The 20,559-nt window shown below is 38.2% G+C and overlaps 1 protein-coding gene across 2 annotated transcripts in view; it reads left to right on the top strand.

Annotated features, from left to right (window-relative positions):
* Positions 1-20,559, top strand: part of ADCY2 (adenylate cyclase 2) — a 401,037-nt gene that overhangs the window by 296,593 nt on the left and 83,885 nt on the right. For both annotated transcript variants that reach the window (XM_057708770.1, XM_057708771.1), the window contains exon 14: positions 1,593-1,690. In XM_057708770.1, the coding sequence (XP_057564753.1) occupies positions 1,593-1,690 (98 nt within the window). The remainder of the gene's footprint in view (positions 1-1,592; positions 1,691-20,559) is intronic.

Raw genomic sequence — 20,559 nt, 5'->3', positions numbered from 1 at the left:
TTAAATGAGTTCCTTCCTGGTAGAAGTCCTTTTCCTTGATTAATACCACAAGGAAATTCCGACTCATGTCACTGCACAAAATGCAGAAGAAGATAGAAGATAAGGATGTAATTGAATGCATGAAATATAATCGCGTTTCAGCAATTATGCTAGTAGAGCTTCTTCAGCAGCATTGTAAATTATCCTGGCTATGAAGACAAAAGTCACCAAAGAAATATTCTAATAAACGGAAAGTAATCATTATCAAAACGTGTAGCTTTCGCGGACATTCCCCACGTGTACATGTTTGCAGAGGCCAACTTTGTGGCACTGGAGACAGCATTGAGATTCAAGCTCACTTTTTGTCCTCCTATTCCCAGCCTGCCCTCCAGGCCAGCAGGAGGGGTAAAAGGCAGCAAGACAAAGAGGAAGAGAGGCCAGACCACCCAGAGATCCATCATCTGCACCGAAACCCCAGAGGCTGAACCTGAGACATATATCCCTATCTTCCCATAAACAGTCTGTGCAGATACCCAAAGCAAGCTGCCAGCATCATCAGGAGGTTTCAACAGCACTGCCACAAAAACTTTATTTCCTTTCACTGTAGTATAGAACCCTTTTTTGAGCGGCAATAGAGCCTCGTGGTTGGAAGCCTGGGTTTAGAAGCCAGTCCAATGGGTGAAGATTCTGGTCGCACCACATGCTGTGTGTTTCTGAGAATGTTAATCAGTCATTCTGGTCTGAAGTTTTTTTATCCAAGACTAGAGACAGTAATAGTTCCTGCCTCAGGCAGTTGTGAGGATTAAATGAGTTCCTCCACGTAAAGCATTGAGAGTGCCTGGCACACCATCTCCAGGGTAAAGGGGACATGCAACAGACCATTATCATCAAGAGTGCAGCTCTGGCTGGCTTTTCCTGCGTAACTCAAGCAGGGGCAAGCCCCAGGCGGGCAGCTCCACTGATCAGTTTATGATCCTGGATGGTATGGAAAGCCGTGTGAACCTGCCGAGGATGCTGGAGTAGAAAGAGTTCACCAGCCAGGCCCAGACAGGCACACGGATGTTCTTAGAGAACAGAGACTTCTGGTCTTCTGTCTTGCAATTTCCCTGACCATCTCTCAATACTAAAATAAAATGCTAAATCAAATAAATAAAAGGAGGAAATTGCATTTCCTCAGTACTCTTCAAAAGGAAAAGATTACTATGTGAAAAGTGACTTGCTTTCCTTAAGTAAAAGCAAATGTGGGACCTTAGACCTGCAAGGGAACCGAGACACCTGCACGCTTCTTTGGTCCCTTCAGCTCACTCACTCAACTTTCTGGCCAAGTTCTCTGTCTCCTTGCTGGAGGGATTCAATGGCATCTAAATGGTTTCTGAACAAGTCAGGTCATAAAAGTCATGGTCTTTGGAGAGTCACCCTTTCACAGCTCATTTGGAGGAAGTAAGCTTTCATTGCCAGAGATGAACAGCCATTGTCCTTAGGTCTTTATTTGCCACAGTCTGCAGGTGATGAGTGTGATGCGTGAACCAGGTAGAGTTAGATGTACCTGCTGGATGACTGTTTCAGCCCTTCTCTTAGAGAACTGTCATTCCTGGTTTCTTTTCTCCCCTCAGTACCGAGCCACTGCCCTGCCAGCCTTCAAGTACTACGTGACCTGCGCTTGCCTCATCTTCTTCTGCATCTTTATCGTGCAGATCCTGGTCTTACCCAAGTAAGTACAGGGATTCTCACTGGCGGGTATGCCTTTCTACCAGACTCAGTTATACTAAAGGATAGGAGAGGATGCACATTTTCCAAGAGCGCTTCTGTAACATGGGCAGGGGGCTGGGGGCAGGGTGGGCCGAGGACGCAGAGCGGGGGAGGTTATTTCAGGATCTGTGAAGCTAAGTGGCCCCTGTGTCTTACTCAGTGATAGTAATTTTGAATTTTCAAAGTGGACATGTTGATTCATCTTACAGGGATATTTTTAAATAAATTTAAACGTTTTACTTTGATTTCCATGTTAGTCTGATACCCATGTCTGACAAATGTAACCCAATAACTTTACCTGATGTTGTTTCTAATAAACAAACAACACTATTATGCATTGAAAGGAAAAAACCTGCTCTGGGCTCACTTTGCCCACCCATCCGTTCTGATTCTATGTTCTTCTCCCTGAAGCCCATCCTCTCCACCATCTCTGATTGTTATAAGTCACTTTCTAGCTCACCCCTCCCAGGGGAGACCTGGGAATGGAAGGGAGAACTGAGTAACAGGATTTCACGCTTTTCCACATACTGGTAAAAAGCCAGTCACTATGATTCCTAGGTAGACTTTCTCTTATACCTTGTTAAGGAGTGCAGTATAAGTCAACTGACTTTCTTTAAAGAAACTGATTCTTTCTCATCATACAATCTAAAAGAAAACACTTGTCCTTCTTTTAATAATTGGGGATTAGAACAAAATTTAAGAAAATTTTTCTTTCCACTCATCCCTACCTCTTTTGTAAAGGCCATAGCGACCATTTTCAATACAGTTGGAGTTCCCTATGTAATTGCATTTAACTTCAGTGATGCAACCAGCATGTGTGGGCAACTTGTATTGCTGAAGCTGGGTTACAGTTTATCTCACGAAGGTGCTGAGCAAACTAGAAAGAAATGGTCTGCCTTTCTCCTCCGTACCCAAAAGGATATTCTTCTGGGCAACTAGCCAATACCAAGGGATTTAATGATTAATAACAAGAGATCATATTGTTCATATATGTACAATCCCAAAGCTATCTGCCTCCTTTTAGAAGAGGTTCCCACTGGCTGTCCCCTTCCTCCCCATCTGCCCATAAATGAGCATTGAAATACGTTTGCCAAATGAGTTCTTCCTCTAGACTTACATGATTTTCAGTGAAAGTTGCCAAGATCAACCTATCAGTTTTCCATTGAAAAAAAAAATGTGAACAATTAAGCTTCTTCTAAGTTCCAGGCCTCTGCCATGTGGTGCATGAAAGAAACAGCTGTCCCTGCACAGACAAGGCTTATTGAATAGAAAAGCCAAAGGGCATGTAAAAAGTGATGTTGTTGAAGCAAGTGTCACCAAGGGTCACGGGCCCTTATTTATACTCTAAAGTAGAGAAGTTCATTCATTTTTCTACATCTTCCTACTGGATGAGTGTTTTTGTATCTTCTGCATCACAATTAAGACAGGGTTTATCACCTACTGTTGGGAGGGGAGAGAGTGATTAAGGTGCTATAAAAGATGATGCCAGAGAAGACAGAAAGACTTCCAGGGACCAGGAAAAACATTCCATGGAATTACACTTTTAAAAAAATCAAGTTAGTGTCTTTTCTGTCTTTGCTTTTATTTTATTTTTTTGTCTCTTTTCTGTTGCATTGTTTTATGAGAACCCATCAAAGTTCATTCTCTCAGGCATCATTACCAATTTCTGTGTTTCTCTTGAGCAACAGTTTGGATTTTGAGCATGAACGTTGTGAAATAGGTGTGGGTTACATTTCCCTCTTTGTGTTGGCAGTTAGAAAACTCAGAGTGAGATCTGTGGACGCCTCTGCTAGAGAGAGTTAAGACCCACACTTTCTGTGCCGGTCTCACAGTTTTATATTCTATTCAGTTCAGTTCATCTTTTTCCCTCATTTTCCTTTCATGTTTATGTCCTCATTTTTCTTCTTTGTTTCTTTCTAAAAAAATTTGCTGTGAAATCTTTCGAAGGTACAGAAAAACACAGAGTGTAATATAATAAATATGTATGTATACACAATTCAGACTTCACAAAGGCTAATCCTATGTCCTATTTAGTATACATACGTTTCCATGCTTTAGGGGCCCTTAGTGGTTGGGTATGCTTCCTGTAAACAGTATCTATTTTTATTTTTATAATGTAATCTGATATATTTTTGTATATTAATATTTTGTATTTTGCTCCTTTTATTGATGTGTGTGGACCCACTTCTAATATTTTAGGTTTCATTTACTTTCCTTTTCTTTGGTTTTCCCCAGGCCTCACATCCCCCATCTTCCTAACCTCTAAAGGATTGATCTAGCTTTCTTGACTCTTATTTTTCCTTTGCTGCTTAGGAATACACACATACACCACACACACGCACAGACACACAGACACAGACACACACACACAGACACACACACAGACACACACACACACATACATATGTATGTTAGGAAATTACATGTATATTAGGAAATTATATATATGGGAGGAGAGAAGGGGGATCCTATTTTTTTTTCAGTGATTGCCATTGAAATTTTAACATATTTTTTTTAAATTTTTTAAAAATAAATTTATTTATTTATTTTATGGTCTCTTTTGGGTCTTCATTGCTGCACATGGGCTTTCTCTAGTTGCGGAGAGTGGGGGCTACTCTTCATTGTGGTGCGTGGGCTTCTCATTGTGGTGGCCTCTCTTGTTGCAGAGCACAGGCTCTAGGTGCATGGGCTTCAGTAGTTGCAGCACATAGGCTCAGTAGTTGTGGCTCATGGGCTTAGTTGCTCCACGGCATGTGGTATCTTCCTGGGGCAGGGATCGAACCCGTGTCCCCTGCATTGGCAGGTGGATTCTTACCCACTGCGCCACCTAGGAAGTCCCATTAACACATAGTCTTAATTTAATAAATTCTAAAGTTAATCATTATGTCTCTTCTATGTAATTATTTCTTAGGATTTTAGTTCCAGACGGTAATTGCAGTCAATATTTACTTAGATTTACCCACATTCTTCATCATTTTATTTGTTCATCAGTGCTTTTTAAAAATTTCTTTCTTCAAGTTTATTCTCCTTCTTGCTGATGTATATCATATATTAGTTCCTTTATTTAGTATCTGTGAGTAGCGATAGCTCCTATTTTCTGTTTGTATTAAAATATCTTTATCTGCTTTATTTCACATTTGCTCTTGAATAATAGTTTGGGTGTAAAATTGTAGGTTAACTCTTATTTTCCCTTGGTATTTTGATGATATTATTACACTGAATTTCAGCTTCTGTTTTTGCTAAGGAAATGTCTTCTGTCAATCTCATTTCATTGCATTTTAGGTAATCAGTCCTTCCTCTTTGTATGCTTTCAGGTTTTTTGTGGGGGGGCTGGATTTTCACTATTTTGTTTCTAAATATGCATTTGTTCTTATTTCCCTAAGTGACGAGGTGTGATTTTTTTTTTCAATCGGAGGATTCATGTCTTTGCGTGGTTCTTAGCAAATGTCTGCCTGTTTCACCTCACATATTACTTCTCCTCTTTTCTCTGTTCTTTCCTTCTGGAACTCGTATTAATTGTACATTTCACTGTGCATTCTGTGCTCCAGGTCCTGTAATTTTTCCTCAATTCCACCTCCTTACTTCTTTGTGCTGCATTCTGGTGAATTCCTCACCACAATGAGTTTATAATTTCAGTGATCACTTTTTCATATCTAAGAAGTCTACATTTTATCTGAGTTTTTCTTGTAATTCTCTATTTTGCCTATGCATTTTTTTCTTTTATTTTCAGATTTTAAACATATTGTATGGAAATATCACTTGTTTCCTTCAATTATTTATGGTTCACAAATGCGTGAATTCTGTTACTTACTCTCCCTGTTGTCTCTCTCGTGGTCGTGTGTCTCCTTGTGTTATTTGTAACTTCAACTGTGAGTTCATCAAAGCAAAGATTTGGGTCCATGGTGATCTCATGTGTTCTGAGTTGTGAAGGCATCCCTGTGATATTGTTTTCACTGTATCTCTGCCAGGTACCTCTGGGGTTCACCACTTCAAGTCACAGTATTTTTTGAAAATCCTTAGGTCAAGGCTCCTTCACTAAATAGATCATGTGAATTTGATTAGCCCTTTAACGTGGATCAGGCTTGGGGATCTCAGTTGTCAAAGGTTACTCCTTTTCCACTTAGGGCTTTACGTAGATAATCAGCATCCCTGAAAATTACCAGACTATCGGGCATAATATTTATGTTTCCTATTTCCTGGTAGGACAGCCCTTTATGGCTTCTGACTTTATTCAAGAGCTCGGTTCTCACTTTCCATTAAGAAAGCCCTGTGAGCATCATCGACCTTGTATTGACATTAAATCCCACACTCACTCCACGGCGCGCATCAGCCCTGGTCCCTCCCAGGCCATTCAGCATCAGCACCTTGTATTGACATTAAATCTCACGCTCACTCCATGGCGTGCATTAACCCCGGTCCCTCCTGGGCCATTCAGCGTCAGCACCTCTGGGCGTTCTGCTTTGAATACCCTCTGTGTGTCTAGTATGTTCTCTTCCTTAATCTGAGTGCGTCCATTTAAAAATAATAGTTCTGCTATATTTTATGAAACATGTTTATTGAGATAATAAGCGCTTCTCATTTTTTTCTGATATGACCTCACTTGTTTTTAAATATGCTGAAGTACAGTTTTGTTTTATTTTGTTTGTTCTCCTTTTGGGAAACTGCTTCATGTTTTTTTTGGGGGGGAAAGGAGAGAAATGATTAAATGAGTGAGTAAACAAATAATTACTGAGCGAATGAGTAACTAATAAGAGAGGAACTTATGACCTTGAAAGGACCAGTAAGGGGAAGTGTTTCCCAGAAAGGGGGCCTCATATCATCCCTTTTGGGCCCATAATTTTTGAATCTGGCTCTAGTCTCAGGATTTGAGCAGGTGTAATTAAATTATTAGTTGGCTCCTTTTTTTGGAGTTGTTCTCTCACTTCTGTCAGCCTTGTACTATAACTTTATCAGAAATGTGAGCTACTTTCAAAGACCAGAAATGATCAAGCATGAATTTTTGCATTTTTTCATAGTTTCATTCATATTGTCTGACAAACTAAATAGATTATGTTAAACCGACCATGGCAATTATTAAAATAAGAATTTTTGTTTCCTAATAAAGTTCAGTGAAATATCATGTGTTTCATTAACCCAAGCAAAATTAAGAATAATGACATTTTCCTTAATGAAAATTAATAGCAAATTACAATATTAAATACCTTAGAACTATTACTTCTATTGAGATTCTTTAATACGCGTTGTTACTCATCAATAATCAATGCTCATTAATGACTTAGTAATTATTTCAAAAGAGTCACTTTTATTTTGCCATCTTCAAGAAGGGAAAAATAAACAGGAGAAAGTTTAATGCTAGAAGCATTCATGTCCATTGAAAGCAGGCTTGGTTTTCTAAACACAAATGATGGCAAACAACTTTTGTGAAGGCAGGTTGCTTTGGTGGACAACCCAATTGGTGGGCCGCCATATTGGATACCATGAAAGTATGTCACTCCCTACGTACCTTGATAAAGTGGATGTGAATCTTTGGGCAAAGCAAAAAATAAGAGAAGAGAAGTGAAGAGAGAGGAGAGGAGAAGAGAAGAGAGGAGGAAGGAGAGGAGGAAAGCAAACAAAAAATAAAGCAAGACAATTCTCACTGTCCAAGAGAAATGAACCGTGTAGCTTTTACTGAGATGAACAATAGTCAACTCTGGATTCAGGTCCTCTGAAAGTAAGGAAATGCCTCACAGTTAGTAGCTTGAATATAAGGTAGCAGTTCCATTGCTTCCCCATAATCAGACAGCTGAGGTCCCTTAGATTCCTTGGGGGCCCTAGGTCCCTCCAGCACACAGCTCTGCTTTCCCTAGGCTTTGGTCATGTGTTCAGGACCAGCAGGGAGGCAGGGTGGCAGGAGCAGAGTGAGCCTGGAAAGAGCAGTGGAGATGGGATCACAGGAGCAGTGAGATGGGCAGGTCGTGTCGACCCTCACAGGCTCCTGGAGAACTTTGGATTGAATGCTGAGTGTGATGGGAAGCCCTGGAAGGTTCTCGGCTGAGGACGTGCTCTAGCTGCACTTGAGTATTGTCCTTGCTGCTCCAGAAGAGGGTGGGTGGGAATAGGAAGACCAAGGAAGATGGTGGTTTGTACTCGAGTAGCAGTGGAGGTGTAAAAAGTGGTCGAGATGAGGGAGGAAAGTCTTGCGAGTGGATGGGAGACAAAGAATAAGAGAAAGCTAAGTTCCGTGGAGGTTTTTTTGGTTTTGTTTTTGGCTTGAGCAACTGGAAAAATTGGGCAGCTGTCTACAGAGAAGGCGAGTCCTGGGGAAGGAACAAGTCAGAGAGGAGACATGGAGTGAAGGGCTCAGCTCTGAGCATCAAAGGCATGTGTGTGTATATTAGGCATCCAGGAGGCGGGGCTTCATGGCAGGAAGGGGGACGGTGTGTGTGAGTCCATGGTTCATGGGAGGAGTCGAGGGTGGAGTCATAATTTGGAAAAATCAGCACATAGGTAGTATTTATATCCCTGGGAGGGGATGAGCTCACCTAAGGAGTGTATGTAGAAAGAGAAGACCATGAACCTTTGGAAAATTCAAGTCTTCAGTCCTTATTGTCAGTATGATGCGGAAGCTCTTTATTCTGCCAAACGTAACTCCTTTTCGCTTTCCGGCCTCATAGGACTTTCAAGTGGGCAGAACATCTCAAAGCTGCTAAGTCCTATTATCGGAGAAAGGCTGCAGTAATCTGTGATGGTGATTCTTTTTTGTAACAAATTCTCTTTCATTTTGAGGTTCTATTACCTATCACTTAAAAAGAGGGGGGGAGATTTTTATTATTTCATGCAAATGTATAGTTAAAAGAAAAGTTTTCTTTTTCCCCCGGGTTCTTAATATCCTTGCTAAATACCATGTAACAGATGTGAACAGAGCATTGGTGAGAGAATCTACATCATTTTCGGGGGAAGGAAGCTGAGGGCACAGAGGGAGAAGGGATATGAAAATCATCACATTAAACAGAATTCCAGAGGAAGACGGCATTATTTACCCATAGAGATGGTTCATAATTCACGTAACTCTTAGACTTAGGGGGAGGGTGTATCTCTCTGCTGCATTTGTCCTGTCAGCAAATGTGGGTCCTCATCACCATCAGGATCACCTGTAAGCAATAAACTAACTGGAAAAAAAAAAAAACGAAAGGAGAAAGGACCTTGTCTCGCATCAGCCTTTTCCATATACTGTAACAATACACTGGATTTAAGTGCCTCTGTCAAAAATTATCACTAAGAAGTGTAATTTTTCTTGCCTCCTGACAGGGGAGAGTCAAGTTTGGTTTTCAGTGAGTATATAAATCACTTATGCCTGTATGTTAAAAAAAAAAAAAAAGGCTTTGAAACCAGAATGTTAATTAAAATTGATTGCATTACACAAACAACTTGGTGAGCTTAATGAGCCTGAACATGCTTTTGATAGAACAGACAGGATAAATGGTTATAATGAAGAGCTTTTGATCAACCATGACTTTGCCTCATGGTAGTTCTTGTTCTCTGGGATGAAAGTTACATCAAACCAGGCAAGAATAGTCGACGTGCCGTGGACTGGAGCACAGGGCAGCCCCCGGGTGGAGCAGGTCACCCAGAATGTGAGCCGCTCTGGGTCTGGATCTCAGGTTATGACATTATGATCTGCATACAAGAGCATACCGACTACACATAGAGACCATTTTACTTTTTCCTCTCCAATCAAATGCCTATCATTTCATTTTCTTGCCTGATTTTTCTGGCTAGAACCTCCAGTGGAATATTCCATGGAAGCAGTCACAGCACACGTATATTCTTATACATGATCTTGGGAGGAAAGCATCCAGTCTTTCATCATTAAGTGTGATGTTACCTGTGAGTTTTTCATAGATGCCTTTTATCAGGGTAAAGGAGAGGCTTTTAATCATAGTCTGTTGTGTATTTTTACAATGAAAGGGTGTTGGACTTGGTCATATTGAGCTATCGAGATGATTTTGTGGGGGGTTTTTCTTTATTCTGTTAATGCAATGTATTACATTAATTGATTTTCAGATATTAAACCAATCTTGCATTTCTCAGATAAATCCCTCTTAATCATGGTATTGTATATAGTCCTTTTTACATGTGACTAGATTCAGTCTGCTAATATTTTGTCAAGGATTTTTGTATCTATATTTATAAGAGATACTAGTCTCTAGTTTTGTTTCTTGTGATGTGCTTGTCTGATATCCGTATCAGGGTGATACTGGCCTCATAGAATCAGTGAGTCACTTTTCCATCCCCTTTATTTTCTGGAGGAGTTTGTGAAAAAATGGTATTAATTCTTCCTTAGTTTTGTAGAACTCACCAGTGAAGCTGTCTGGGCATGAGTAGTTTTTATTTTTGTTTTGTTTCTTAATTACTAATTCAGTCTCTACTTTTATAGTCTATTCAGATTTTCTGTTTCTTATGGAGTCACATTTGATAGTTTGTGTCCTGACATTTAAGAATGCTCATTCCTGTTTCAATGGGCACTCGTCATCCATTCCACCAAAACACGAACAGATGGTTCATGGCATTAGGACCAATGTTTTCCCTTATCAACCTCCCATCCCCCTTTAATGGATTCTGACATTTGAGAAAAAGCAAAGTAGTGATCATCAGGTACATCCAGAAAAAAACAAAATATCACCAAATGCTGTTCACTGTGTCCAGTGGATTACTATAAAACATGGGAGTCCATTTCTAACACCCTTATTGTTTTCTTAGGCTCTAATATAGCTGTTTAACCCAATTCCAGAATCTCTAGGGTTTCTATCAAGCATCTTCATGGTGAAATAATTATTCCTAAAAATAAACATTGAGATGCACCTAAGAAAACAAGAGCCTATGAAACTCACTATAGTAAATGAATCTTTTATTTAAACTCTGATTCACAAAATAAGTCATGTGATTTGATCGTAGATCAGCCTATGATAATTGTCATTAAATCTGCTGAGATTTGTATAATTAAAGGCCAGTATAATCCATTCTCACTTATCCATTCATAAGGAAATTCATCTATGACATATTCTGTGAAATATGTAGATATTTTCTCCATACTTCTAATAAAAACTGAATGATTGCTCTTTTTCGAAGGAAAAAGGAAGTTGGAGAAATAACCGATTCTGATTATTCCTAGATTTCCATCTAACCACTAATGCTATCATAGTACCTAGAAAAAAAACTTGAGTTAGTGGATTAGAGTCTATAGAGAAAACAGAAATGGTCTCACATATTTCACCAAGGGAATTTCATAAAGTGAAGTGCTTACAGAATGAGGCGAAAGCTGAGAAACCAAACAGTGGATGGCAAAACAACCAAAAGGTGAGCAATGGAGGAAACTGCTACCACCCTAGGTTTGGAAGACACAGGAGGGACATGATGTCACCAGGAGTGCAGGCTCCTAGAGCCATGACCAGGCAGGATGCTTCCTCAACAGGCATCTGGACCCTCAGAGACAGCAGGAGTTGCAGCCCATTCAGAGAATGACTGCTACATAGAGGGTGAGGAGAGATACCCAGGCTTCTTCCTTCCCCTCTCCCAGTCTCTCCCCACTACTTCCATTGACCAAACCTTCTTAGAACTAGTTGTCAAAGAGTCTGAAAAATGGAGTTTGTAGGAGATGGGATGGAAAAGTGTTTGAAAGGAAATTACCAGTATACTTTGTGACAAATTCTCCCAAATTTGTTGAAATAGCCTCCAAAGGTAAGAACCTCTGTAAGCAGCAAGAAGAATAAATATAAACAACACTACATGTGGTATATTATACTCAAACTCCTGAAGCCAAAGAAAAAAAGAAAGAAAACCTCAAATGCAGCCAGAGGAAAAAAGACATTGCATGCAAGAGATCAATAATGGAAATATTGGCTGACTTCTCATCAGAACCACTGGTATAAACGTGGTCAATCCTAAATTAAATATTCAGTAAAAATTTTCCTTTTTCAAAAAATGAGATGAAAGACATTTTGCAAATGAAAGAAAGCTAGAGGAATTCATCGCCAGCAAACCTATAGTATAAGAAATGCTAATGGAAGTTCTTCAAAGCTGAACTGAAATGATACTGGGGCAAACTTGAATCTACAAGAGGGAAGGAAGAGCAGAACATGCTTAATATGTGAGAGTATAAAAGACTGTATGCTTATATTGTATGAATTTTTCTAAAAGACAACTGATCATTTAATGCAAAAATGATAACTACACTAAGAATTCTGATGCAGAGAAGAGCAGGATTATATTGTTGTCAGGACCTTATTTATGTATTTTCAAACTGGTGCAATATTAATGCTAAGTAACTTCCGATAAATTAATCATGTGTATTTTATTTCTTGAGCAATCACGAAAAAGTACAAAGAAGTATAGCTAAAAAATCAACAGAAGAAATTAAAAACCCTATGAATATATCAGATTAATGAAAAATGGCAATAAAGGAGAAACAGAGGACCAAAGTGACATGAGACAAGTAGAAAACAAATAGTAAAATGGTAGATTTAAAATTAAGAATATCACAGAATGTAATGGATGACACCATACAAACAAAGCAGTAGGACAACAGACCAGAGATGATAATATGGTAGGTTTATTGTTAAATATATAAGGACTAAACCCTCCAAATAAAAGCATGACCAAGCCACATACTGTCTACAAGAGATGCACTTTAAATACAGCAGGAAATTAGGTTGGAGTTAAAAGGATAGAAAATAGAGATCATATAAACGGTAAGCATAAGAAAGTTACTGTATGTATATTGATATCGGACAAAGTAGACCTGAAGGCAAGAAGTGCTGACAGAGATAAAAGGAACACTGAAAACTGATGAAAGATTCAGTTTATCAGAAAACGTGAAATCATGAAATGGCGTATACTTAAAACATAGCAATACTTGAAAGGAAAAAACCTGAAAAAAAACCCACACCGAATTAGACAAATCAGTAATCATAATTAGATATTTAATATCTCTTTTATATCCTTTACTATATATAATGACGCTGACAATCCGAGCAAGATCGTCGGCTTCCTTTGAATTGGCCTCCATAGAACACTAATTCCCATCACAAAACATGTTATTTTAACCTGCACATGGACCATTGACCCAGATATGACATAAAACTGTCTCAACAAATTTGAAAAGATTGAAATAAATATGAAAAGATGAAAATCTTATAAACTGACATCTAACCACACCAACGTCAAATCAGATAGTGAAAACAATAGAATATCTAAAAGCAATCCCAGCTATTTCAGTGTTAAACTATATACTTCTGAATAACCTGTGAAAAATCACAAGACAAATTAGAAAATGTTTTGTATATCAAAATAAAATGTGTGGAATGTAGCTAGAACAGTAATTTAGAGAGGACTGTGTAGCTTTAAAATGCCTATATTTGAAAAGAAGAAAGAGTTAAGATCAGCTGTTTATATTTCCAACTTAGGAAGCCAGAAAAAGATGAGCAAGTCCAGTACGTATGAGTAGAAGGGAACATGCACTGAAGAAGAAAGAGGAAATCGATAAAGTAGAAAACAACCATCAGAAAAATAATGAAGCCAAAGAGCAATGCTCACAACCCATCCAGACTAATAATATATGGGATAAAATGGGGTTTACTGCAGAGCCTCCAGACTTTAACAGGATAAGGATGGAATGCTGTGAATGACTCAAGGCCAAAAATATTTACAATTTAAATAAAATGGGGAAATTCATTGAATATACACTTACCAAAACTGATTCATATGGAATAGAAAATTTAAACGGGTACTTATCTATTAAGTGTATTAAATTTGTTTTTTACTCAAGTGATTTCTATGTGAATTCTAACAAACGTTAAGAAAATAAGATGGGAAAGAATTGGTCAAATATTAACAAATTTCATAATTGCGAATGGATGAAATGGTCCTATTCATGGAAAGAGGCTCAAGGATTGAGGCTACAAACCAAAGACCACTTCTGGACCACCTTTAAAAGATCTAGCTAAAATTAAGAGGAAGGTTGGAAATAAAGGATAGAAAATAGCTATTTCAGGAAACAGCTTACAGAAAAAAGGAAAGCTGCAGGAATATAAATTTCTTACAGTATAGAGTTCAAATGAGAGACATCTAGCATGAAAAAAGAGAGACTTTATATTACAGTACAGTCACCAAGAAAAGTTAACTATCATGAAACTTTATGCACTCCAGCATCTCTTTGAAATAAATAGACACTATTACAATGTTCAGATGTATTGACAAACCCGCAAACTTAGTTGGAAATGTTAATACATGCTAAAATTGACAGACCGAATTGAGCCAATAAGTCAGCCCACTGGGGATCTGACAAACTCATCAGGCTCTGACAATAGAAATATTGAAAGAACATGCTTTGTTTCCAGCAAAAAGAAAATATTAATATATATCATTTTCAGAAATTCATGACATAATAGAAATATATTTATCACATCCCAGAAGAAAAGGAAATTGTCAAAGTAGAAATAATAGAGACCACAGTCTCTGATCAAACCTAATGAAATTAGAAATAACAAGGACAGACCAAAAATAATCTCCTTGTGGAATAACTCTTGTATTAAAAGGAAATGGAAATTGAAATTATAGGCTTTTTAGAAAAGAATGGCAATGAGTTGCTATAAATCAAAAGCTGTGGGATTTGGCTAAAGCAGTAATTATAGGAATATTTATGTCCTTAAATGCATTTATTAGAAAATACAAAAGATTGGCAGTAAATGACAATCAAGAAAAAGAACAATGAAAGTTTAAATAAAGAAGGAGGAAGGGATTTTTTAAGTCAGAAACCAATATTATAGAAAATGATCAGAAAGCATAGACCTTAATAACAAACCAAAAGTTCATTCTTTGAGAAATTCAACAAAGCATGCAAAGCTTCAAAAGTCTGATCTAGAGAGAATAAGAAAAATTACATCAAGGACAAGAAGAAATCACTTCAAATATGGCAACTCCTAAAATTATTAGAAAATATTAAGGAAAATATTTCACATTCAAACATCTAAATGAAGTGGGTAATTTTCTAGAAAAGTTGAACCAGTAAACATGACAGAAATGTAACATGTCTAATCCTAAAAAGAAAGAAAGGGGGGGTCAGGAATACAATTGTGTGGACTTACATCCCAACCACACCACTTGGTAGGGGTGTGACTTTAGGCAAGTTTCTCAACTTCTCTGGGCATCAGTTTCTCTTTGGTAAAATGAGGTAATAATAATAACTGCTGTCCAGGATTACATACACATATAAAGCCTTTAGAACAGTGTTTGACACATAGTCCATATTCTGTCATCACCCCATCACCATCACCTTCGCTATCACCAGATGGTTTTATAGCTGACTTACCAAACCTTCAGTAAGAGACCATTCATATGTAAACAGCTTCAGACCTAAGAAAAAAGTATAATGCTTCTGAAGTCAGCCTTATGTGGCTGGTGTCACCGTGACATCCACAAGGAACCAGGACAACACAGGGTCGGAGAAAACCCATCAGAGCTCTGATGCATAAAGATGCAGAAGAGAGACGGCAAACAGAAGTTCAGCAGATGAGTTCCTGTGTCTCTCCTTGGCCACAGGAGTAAGAGGAGCCCTCCATAAGGCCCCCTCCCTCCACACTGCCTGGCTAACATGGAGGTGCTGAGAGTCTGTGCTGGGGTAAGATGCTGAGACTGTGGCTTCTGACCAGGGACTAAGGAGTGATGTCTGAAAAAATGGTGTTTGGAATAGGGGAGGTAAGGAGGCATACGGTGCTTATCTCTCTTAGACGGTGAGCCGCTCAAAACAGGGATGACATCTTACCCATCTTTGCGGCATTCCATCCCAGCATGGCCATGGCCATGAGATGAGTGAACAATCTAGGTGTATTTGGTATATATACACCCTCCTACCAGACACTTATTGCTACTCATAAGATGTGAATAAATTTCATTGTGCATCATGTCTAGGAGCTAACTTAGTACCCCACAAATACATCATTGGGTCAAGTTCAAGTGCATAGTGCCTTGAAGTCAGGGTTTTGTAGACCTTGCTTGATGTCTAATCACCTCTCAAGATAGAATAGATATCCAGGTGTGAGCAGAATGGACCCTTCCCATCCTGATGGCCTGAGGGGGTTACTCGGTTCACTGATTACTTGCCTCTTTCCCTCCCCACGGGGCTCACAGCTGTGCACTCGCTGGGCATTTCAGTTTGCAGCTGGTTTACATCCGAGTCTTTGTTTCAATGGATTGACTTTCAAGGTATCCCTGCTCTTCAAAGTGCCAATTCTTCTGTCTCTTCGGTATCTCTATCCAACCTCACTGGCATGAGTTTCCGTTGTGATCTTAGGTACCACCTGGCCTCTCTTCAGATTTTGCATCTGAATTTCATCTTTGATTATTCATTCTGGCTTATCTTTTTTAATACCCTTCTTCCTTTGGATTACATGACATTTTAAGAGGCCTTGCATTTTTTAAATTATTTAAAGGACCTCTCAGGTGTGCATACAATCTTTCCTTTTTTAATTTTTAATTTTTTACAATAAACTGAATATATTTTTTTTAACTTTTTATTTTTTTACTTTTTACAATAAACTGCATATATTTAGAGTGTACAATTTGGTATCCTAATCTCCCAATTCATTCCCCCCCAACCCTCCCCGCTTTCCCCACTTGGTGTCCATATGTTTGTTCTCTATATCTGTGTCTCTATTTCTGACTTGCAAACCGGTTGATTTGTACCATTTTTCTATAGTCTACATATATGTGTTACTATACAATATTTGTTTTTCTCTTTCTGACTCGCTTCACTCTGTATGACAGTCTCTAGGTCCATCCATGTCTCTAAAAATGTCCCAGTTTCATTGTTTTTTACAGCTGAGTAATATTCCATTGTATGTATGTACCACATCTTCTTTATCCATTCCTCTGTTGATGGACATTTAGGTTGCTTCCATGTCCTGGCTATTGTAAATAGTGTTGCCATGAACATTGGGGTGCATGTGTCTTTTTGAATTATGGTGGTCTCTGGGTATATGTCCAGTAGTGGGATTGCTGGGTAATATGGTAGTTCTATGTTTAGTTTTGCAAAGAACCTCGATACTGTTCTCCATAGTGGCTGTATCAATTTACATTCCCACCAGCAATGCAAGAGCGTTCCTTTTTCTCCACACCCTCTCCAGCATTTACTGTTTATCGATTTTCTGATGATGCCCATTCTAACTGGTGTGAGGTGATACCTCATTGTCATTTTGATTTGCATTTCTCTAATAATTAGTGACATTGAGCAGCTTTTCACGTGCCTCTTGGCCATCCTTATGTCTTCTTTGGAGAAGTGCCTACTTAGGTCTTCTGCCCATTTTTTGATTGGGTTGTTTGTTTTTTTGATATTGAGCTGGATGAACTGTTTATATATTTTGGAGAGTAATCCTTTGCCTGTTGATTCGTTTGCAAACATTTTCTCCCATTCTGAGGGTTGTCTTTTTCGTCTTGCTTATACTTTCCTTTGCTGTGCAGAAGCTTTGAAGTTTCATTAGGTCCCACTTATTTATTTTTGTTTTTATTTCCATTACTCGAGGGGGTGGATCAAAAAAGATCTTGCTGTTATTTACGTCAAAGAGTGTTCTTCCTATGTTTTCCTCTAGCAGTTTTATAGTGTCTGGCCTTACATTTAGGTCTTTAATCCATTTGGAGTTTATTTTTGTGTATGGTATTAGGGAGTGTTCTAATCTCATTCTTTTACATGTAGCTGTCCAGTTTTCCCAGCACCACTTATTGAAGAGGCTGCCTTTTCTCCATTGTATATCCTTGGCTCCTTTGTCATAGGTTAGTTGACCATAGTTTATCTCTGGGCTTTCTATTCTGTTCCATTGATCTATATTTCTGTTTTTGTGCCAGTACCATACTGTCTTGATCACTGTAGCCTTGTAGTATAGCCTGAAGTCAGGAAGCCTGATTCCACCAACTCCGTCTTTCCTTCTCAAGATTGTTTTGGCTATTCGGGGTCTTTTGTGTTTCCATACCAATCGTAAAATTTCTTGTTCTAGTTCTGTGAAAAATGCCATTGGTAATTTGATGGGGATTGCATTGAATCTGTAAATTGCTTTGGGTAGCATAGTCATTTTCACAATGTTGATTCTTCCAGTCCAAGAACATGGTATGTCCCTCCGTCTGTTGGTATCATCTTTGATTTCTTTCATTAGTGTCTTATAGTTTTCTGAGTACAAGTCTTTTACCTCCTTGGTGAGGTTTATTCCTGGGTATTTTATTCTTTTTGTTGCAATGGTGAATGGGATTGTTTCCTTAATTTCTCTTTCCGATCTTTCGTTGTTAGTGTATAGAAGTGCAACAGATTTCTGTGTGTTAATTTTGTATCCTGCAACTTTACTAAATTCATTGATTAGCTTGAGTAGTCTTCTGGTGGCATCTTTAGGATTTTCTATGTATAATATCATGTCATCTGCGAACAGTGACAGTTTTACTTCTTCTTTTCCCACTTGGATTCCTTTTATTTCTTTTTCTTCTCTGATTGCTGTGGCAAGGACTTCCAAAGCTATGTTGAATAGTAGTGGCGAGAGTGGACACCCTTGTCTTGTTCCTGATCTTAGAGGGAATGCTTGCAGTTTTTCACCATTGAGAATGATGTTTGCTGTGGGTTTGTCATATATGGCCTTTATTATGTTGAGGTAGGTTCCCTCTGTGCCCACCTTCTGGAGAGTTTTTATCATAAATGGGTGTTGAATTTTGTCAAAAGCTTTTTCTGCACCTATTGAGATGATCATGTGGTTTTTATCCTTCAGTTTGTTAATATGGTGTATCACATTGATTGATTTGCATATATTGAAGAATCCTTGCATTCCAGGGATAAACCCCACTTAATCATGGTGTATGATCCTTTTAATGTGTTGTTGGATTCTGTTGGCTAGTATTTTGTTGAGGATTTTTGCATCTAAATTCATCAATGATATTGGTCTGTAATGTTCTTTTTTTGTAGTATCTTTGTCTGGTTTTGGTATCAGGGTGATGGTGGCTTCATAAAATGAGTTTGGGATTGTTCCTTCCTCTGCAATTTTTTGGAAGAGTTTGAGAAGGATGGGTGTTAGCTCTTCTCTAAATGTTTGATAAAATTCACCTGTGAATCCATCTGGTCCTGGACTTTTGTTTGTTGGGAGATTTTTAATCACAGTTTCAATTTCATTACTTGTGATTGGTCTGTTCGTATTTTCTATGTCTTTGTGATTCAGTCTTGGAAGGTTATACCTTTCTAAGAATCTGTCCATTTCATCCAGGTTGTCCATTTTATTGGCATATAGATGCTTGTAGTAATCTCTTATGGTGCTTTTCATTTCTGCGGTGTCCATTGTAACTTCTCCTGTTTCATTTCTAATTTTATTGATTTGAGTCCTCTCCCTCTTTTTGTTGATGAGTCTTGCTAGAGGTTTATCAATTTTGTTTATCTTCTCAAAGACCCAGCTTTTAGTTTTATGGATTTTTGCTATTGTTTTCTTTGTCTCTATTTCATTTATTTCTACTCTGATCTTCATGATTTCTCTCTGTCTACTAACTTTGGGTTTTGTTTGCTCTTCTTTCTCTAGTTTCTTTAGGTGTAAGTTTAGATTGTTTATTTGGGATTTTTCTTGTTTCTTGAGGTAGGATTGTATCGCTATAAACTTCCCTCTTAGAACTGCCTTTGCTGCATTCCATAGGTTTTGGATCATTGTGTTTTCATTGTCATTTGTCTCTAGGTATTTTTTGATTTCCTCTTTGATTTCTTCAGTGATCTGTTGGTTATTTAGTAGCATATTGTTTAGCCTCCATGTGTTTGTGTTTTTTACACTTTTTTTCCTGTAATTGATTTCTAATCTCATAGCGTTGTGGTCAGAAAAGATACTTGATGTGATTTCAGTTTTCTTGAATTTACCAAGGCTTGATTTATGACCCAAAATGTGATCTATCCTGGAGAATGTTCCATGTGCACTTGAGAAGAATGTGTAATCTGCTGTTTTTGGATGTAATGTCCTATAGATATCTATTAAATCCAGGTGATTTATTGTGTCATTTAAAGCTTGTGTTTCCTTATTAATTTTCTGTCTGGATGATCTGTCCATTGGTGTAAGTGGGGTGTTAAAGTCCCCCACTATGATTGTGTTCCTGTTGATTTCCTCTTTCATAGTTGTTAGCATTTGCCTTATGTATTGAGGTGCTCCTATATTGGGTGCATAGATATTTATAATTGTTATCTCTTCTTCTTGGATGGATCCCTCGATCTTTATGTAGTGTCCTTTCTTGTCTCTTGTAACATTTTTCATTTTAAAGTCTATTTTATCTGATATGAGTATTGCTACTCCAGCTTTCTTTTGATTTCCATTTGCATGGAATCTTTTTCCATCCCCTCACTTTCCGTCTGTATGTGTCCCTAGGTCTGAAGTGGGTCTCTTGGAAACAGCATATATATGGGTCTTGTTTTTGTACCCATTCAGCCAGTCTGTGTCTTTTGGTTGGTGCATTTAGTCCATTTACATTCAAGGTAATTATCAATATGTATGTTCCTATTACCATTTTCTTAATTGTTTTGTTTTTGTTTTTGTAGGTCCCTTTCTTCTCTTATGTTTCCCGCTTAGAGAAGTTCCTTTAGCATTTGATGTAGGGCTGGTTTGGTGGTGCTGAATTTTCTTAGCTGTTGCTTGTCTGTAAAGCTTTTGATTTCTCTGTGGAATCTGAATGAGATCCTTGCTGGGTAGAGTATTCTTGGTTGTAGGTTCTTCCCTTTCATCACTTTAAATATATCATGCCACTCCCTTCTGGCTTGTAGAGTTTCTGCTGAGAAATCAGCTGTTACCCTTATGGGAGTTC

The sequence above is a fragment of the Hippopotamus amphibius genome, chromosome 15, assembly GCF_030028045.1.
Source record: "Hippopotamus amphibius kiboko isolate mHipAmp2 chromosome 15, mHipAmp2.hap2, whole genome shotgun sequence".
Classification (NCBI taxonomy): Eukaryota; Metazoa; Chordata; class Mammalia; order Artiodactyla; family Hippopotamidae; genus Hippopotamus; species Hippopotamus amphibius.
Note: the sequence above shows the minus strand (reverse complement) of the source record. Positions and strands in the feature narration are given on the sequence as shown.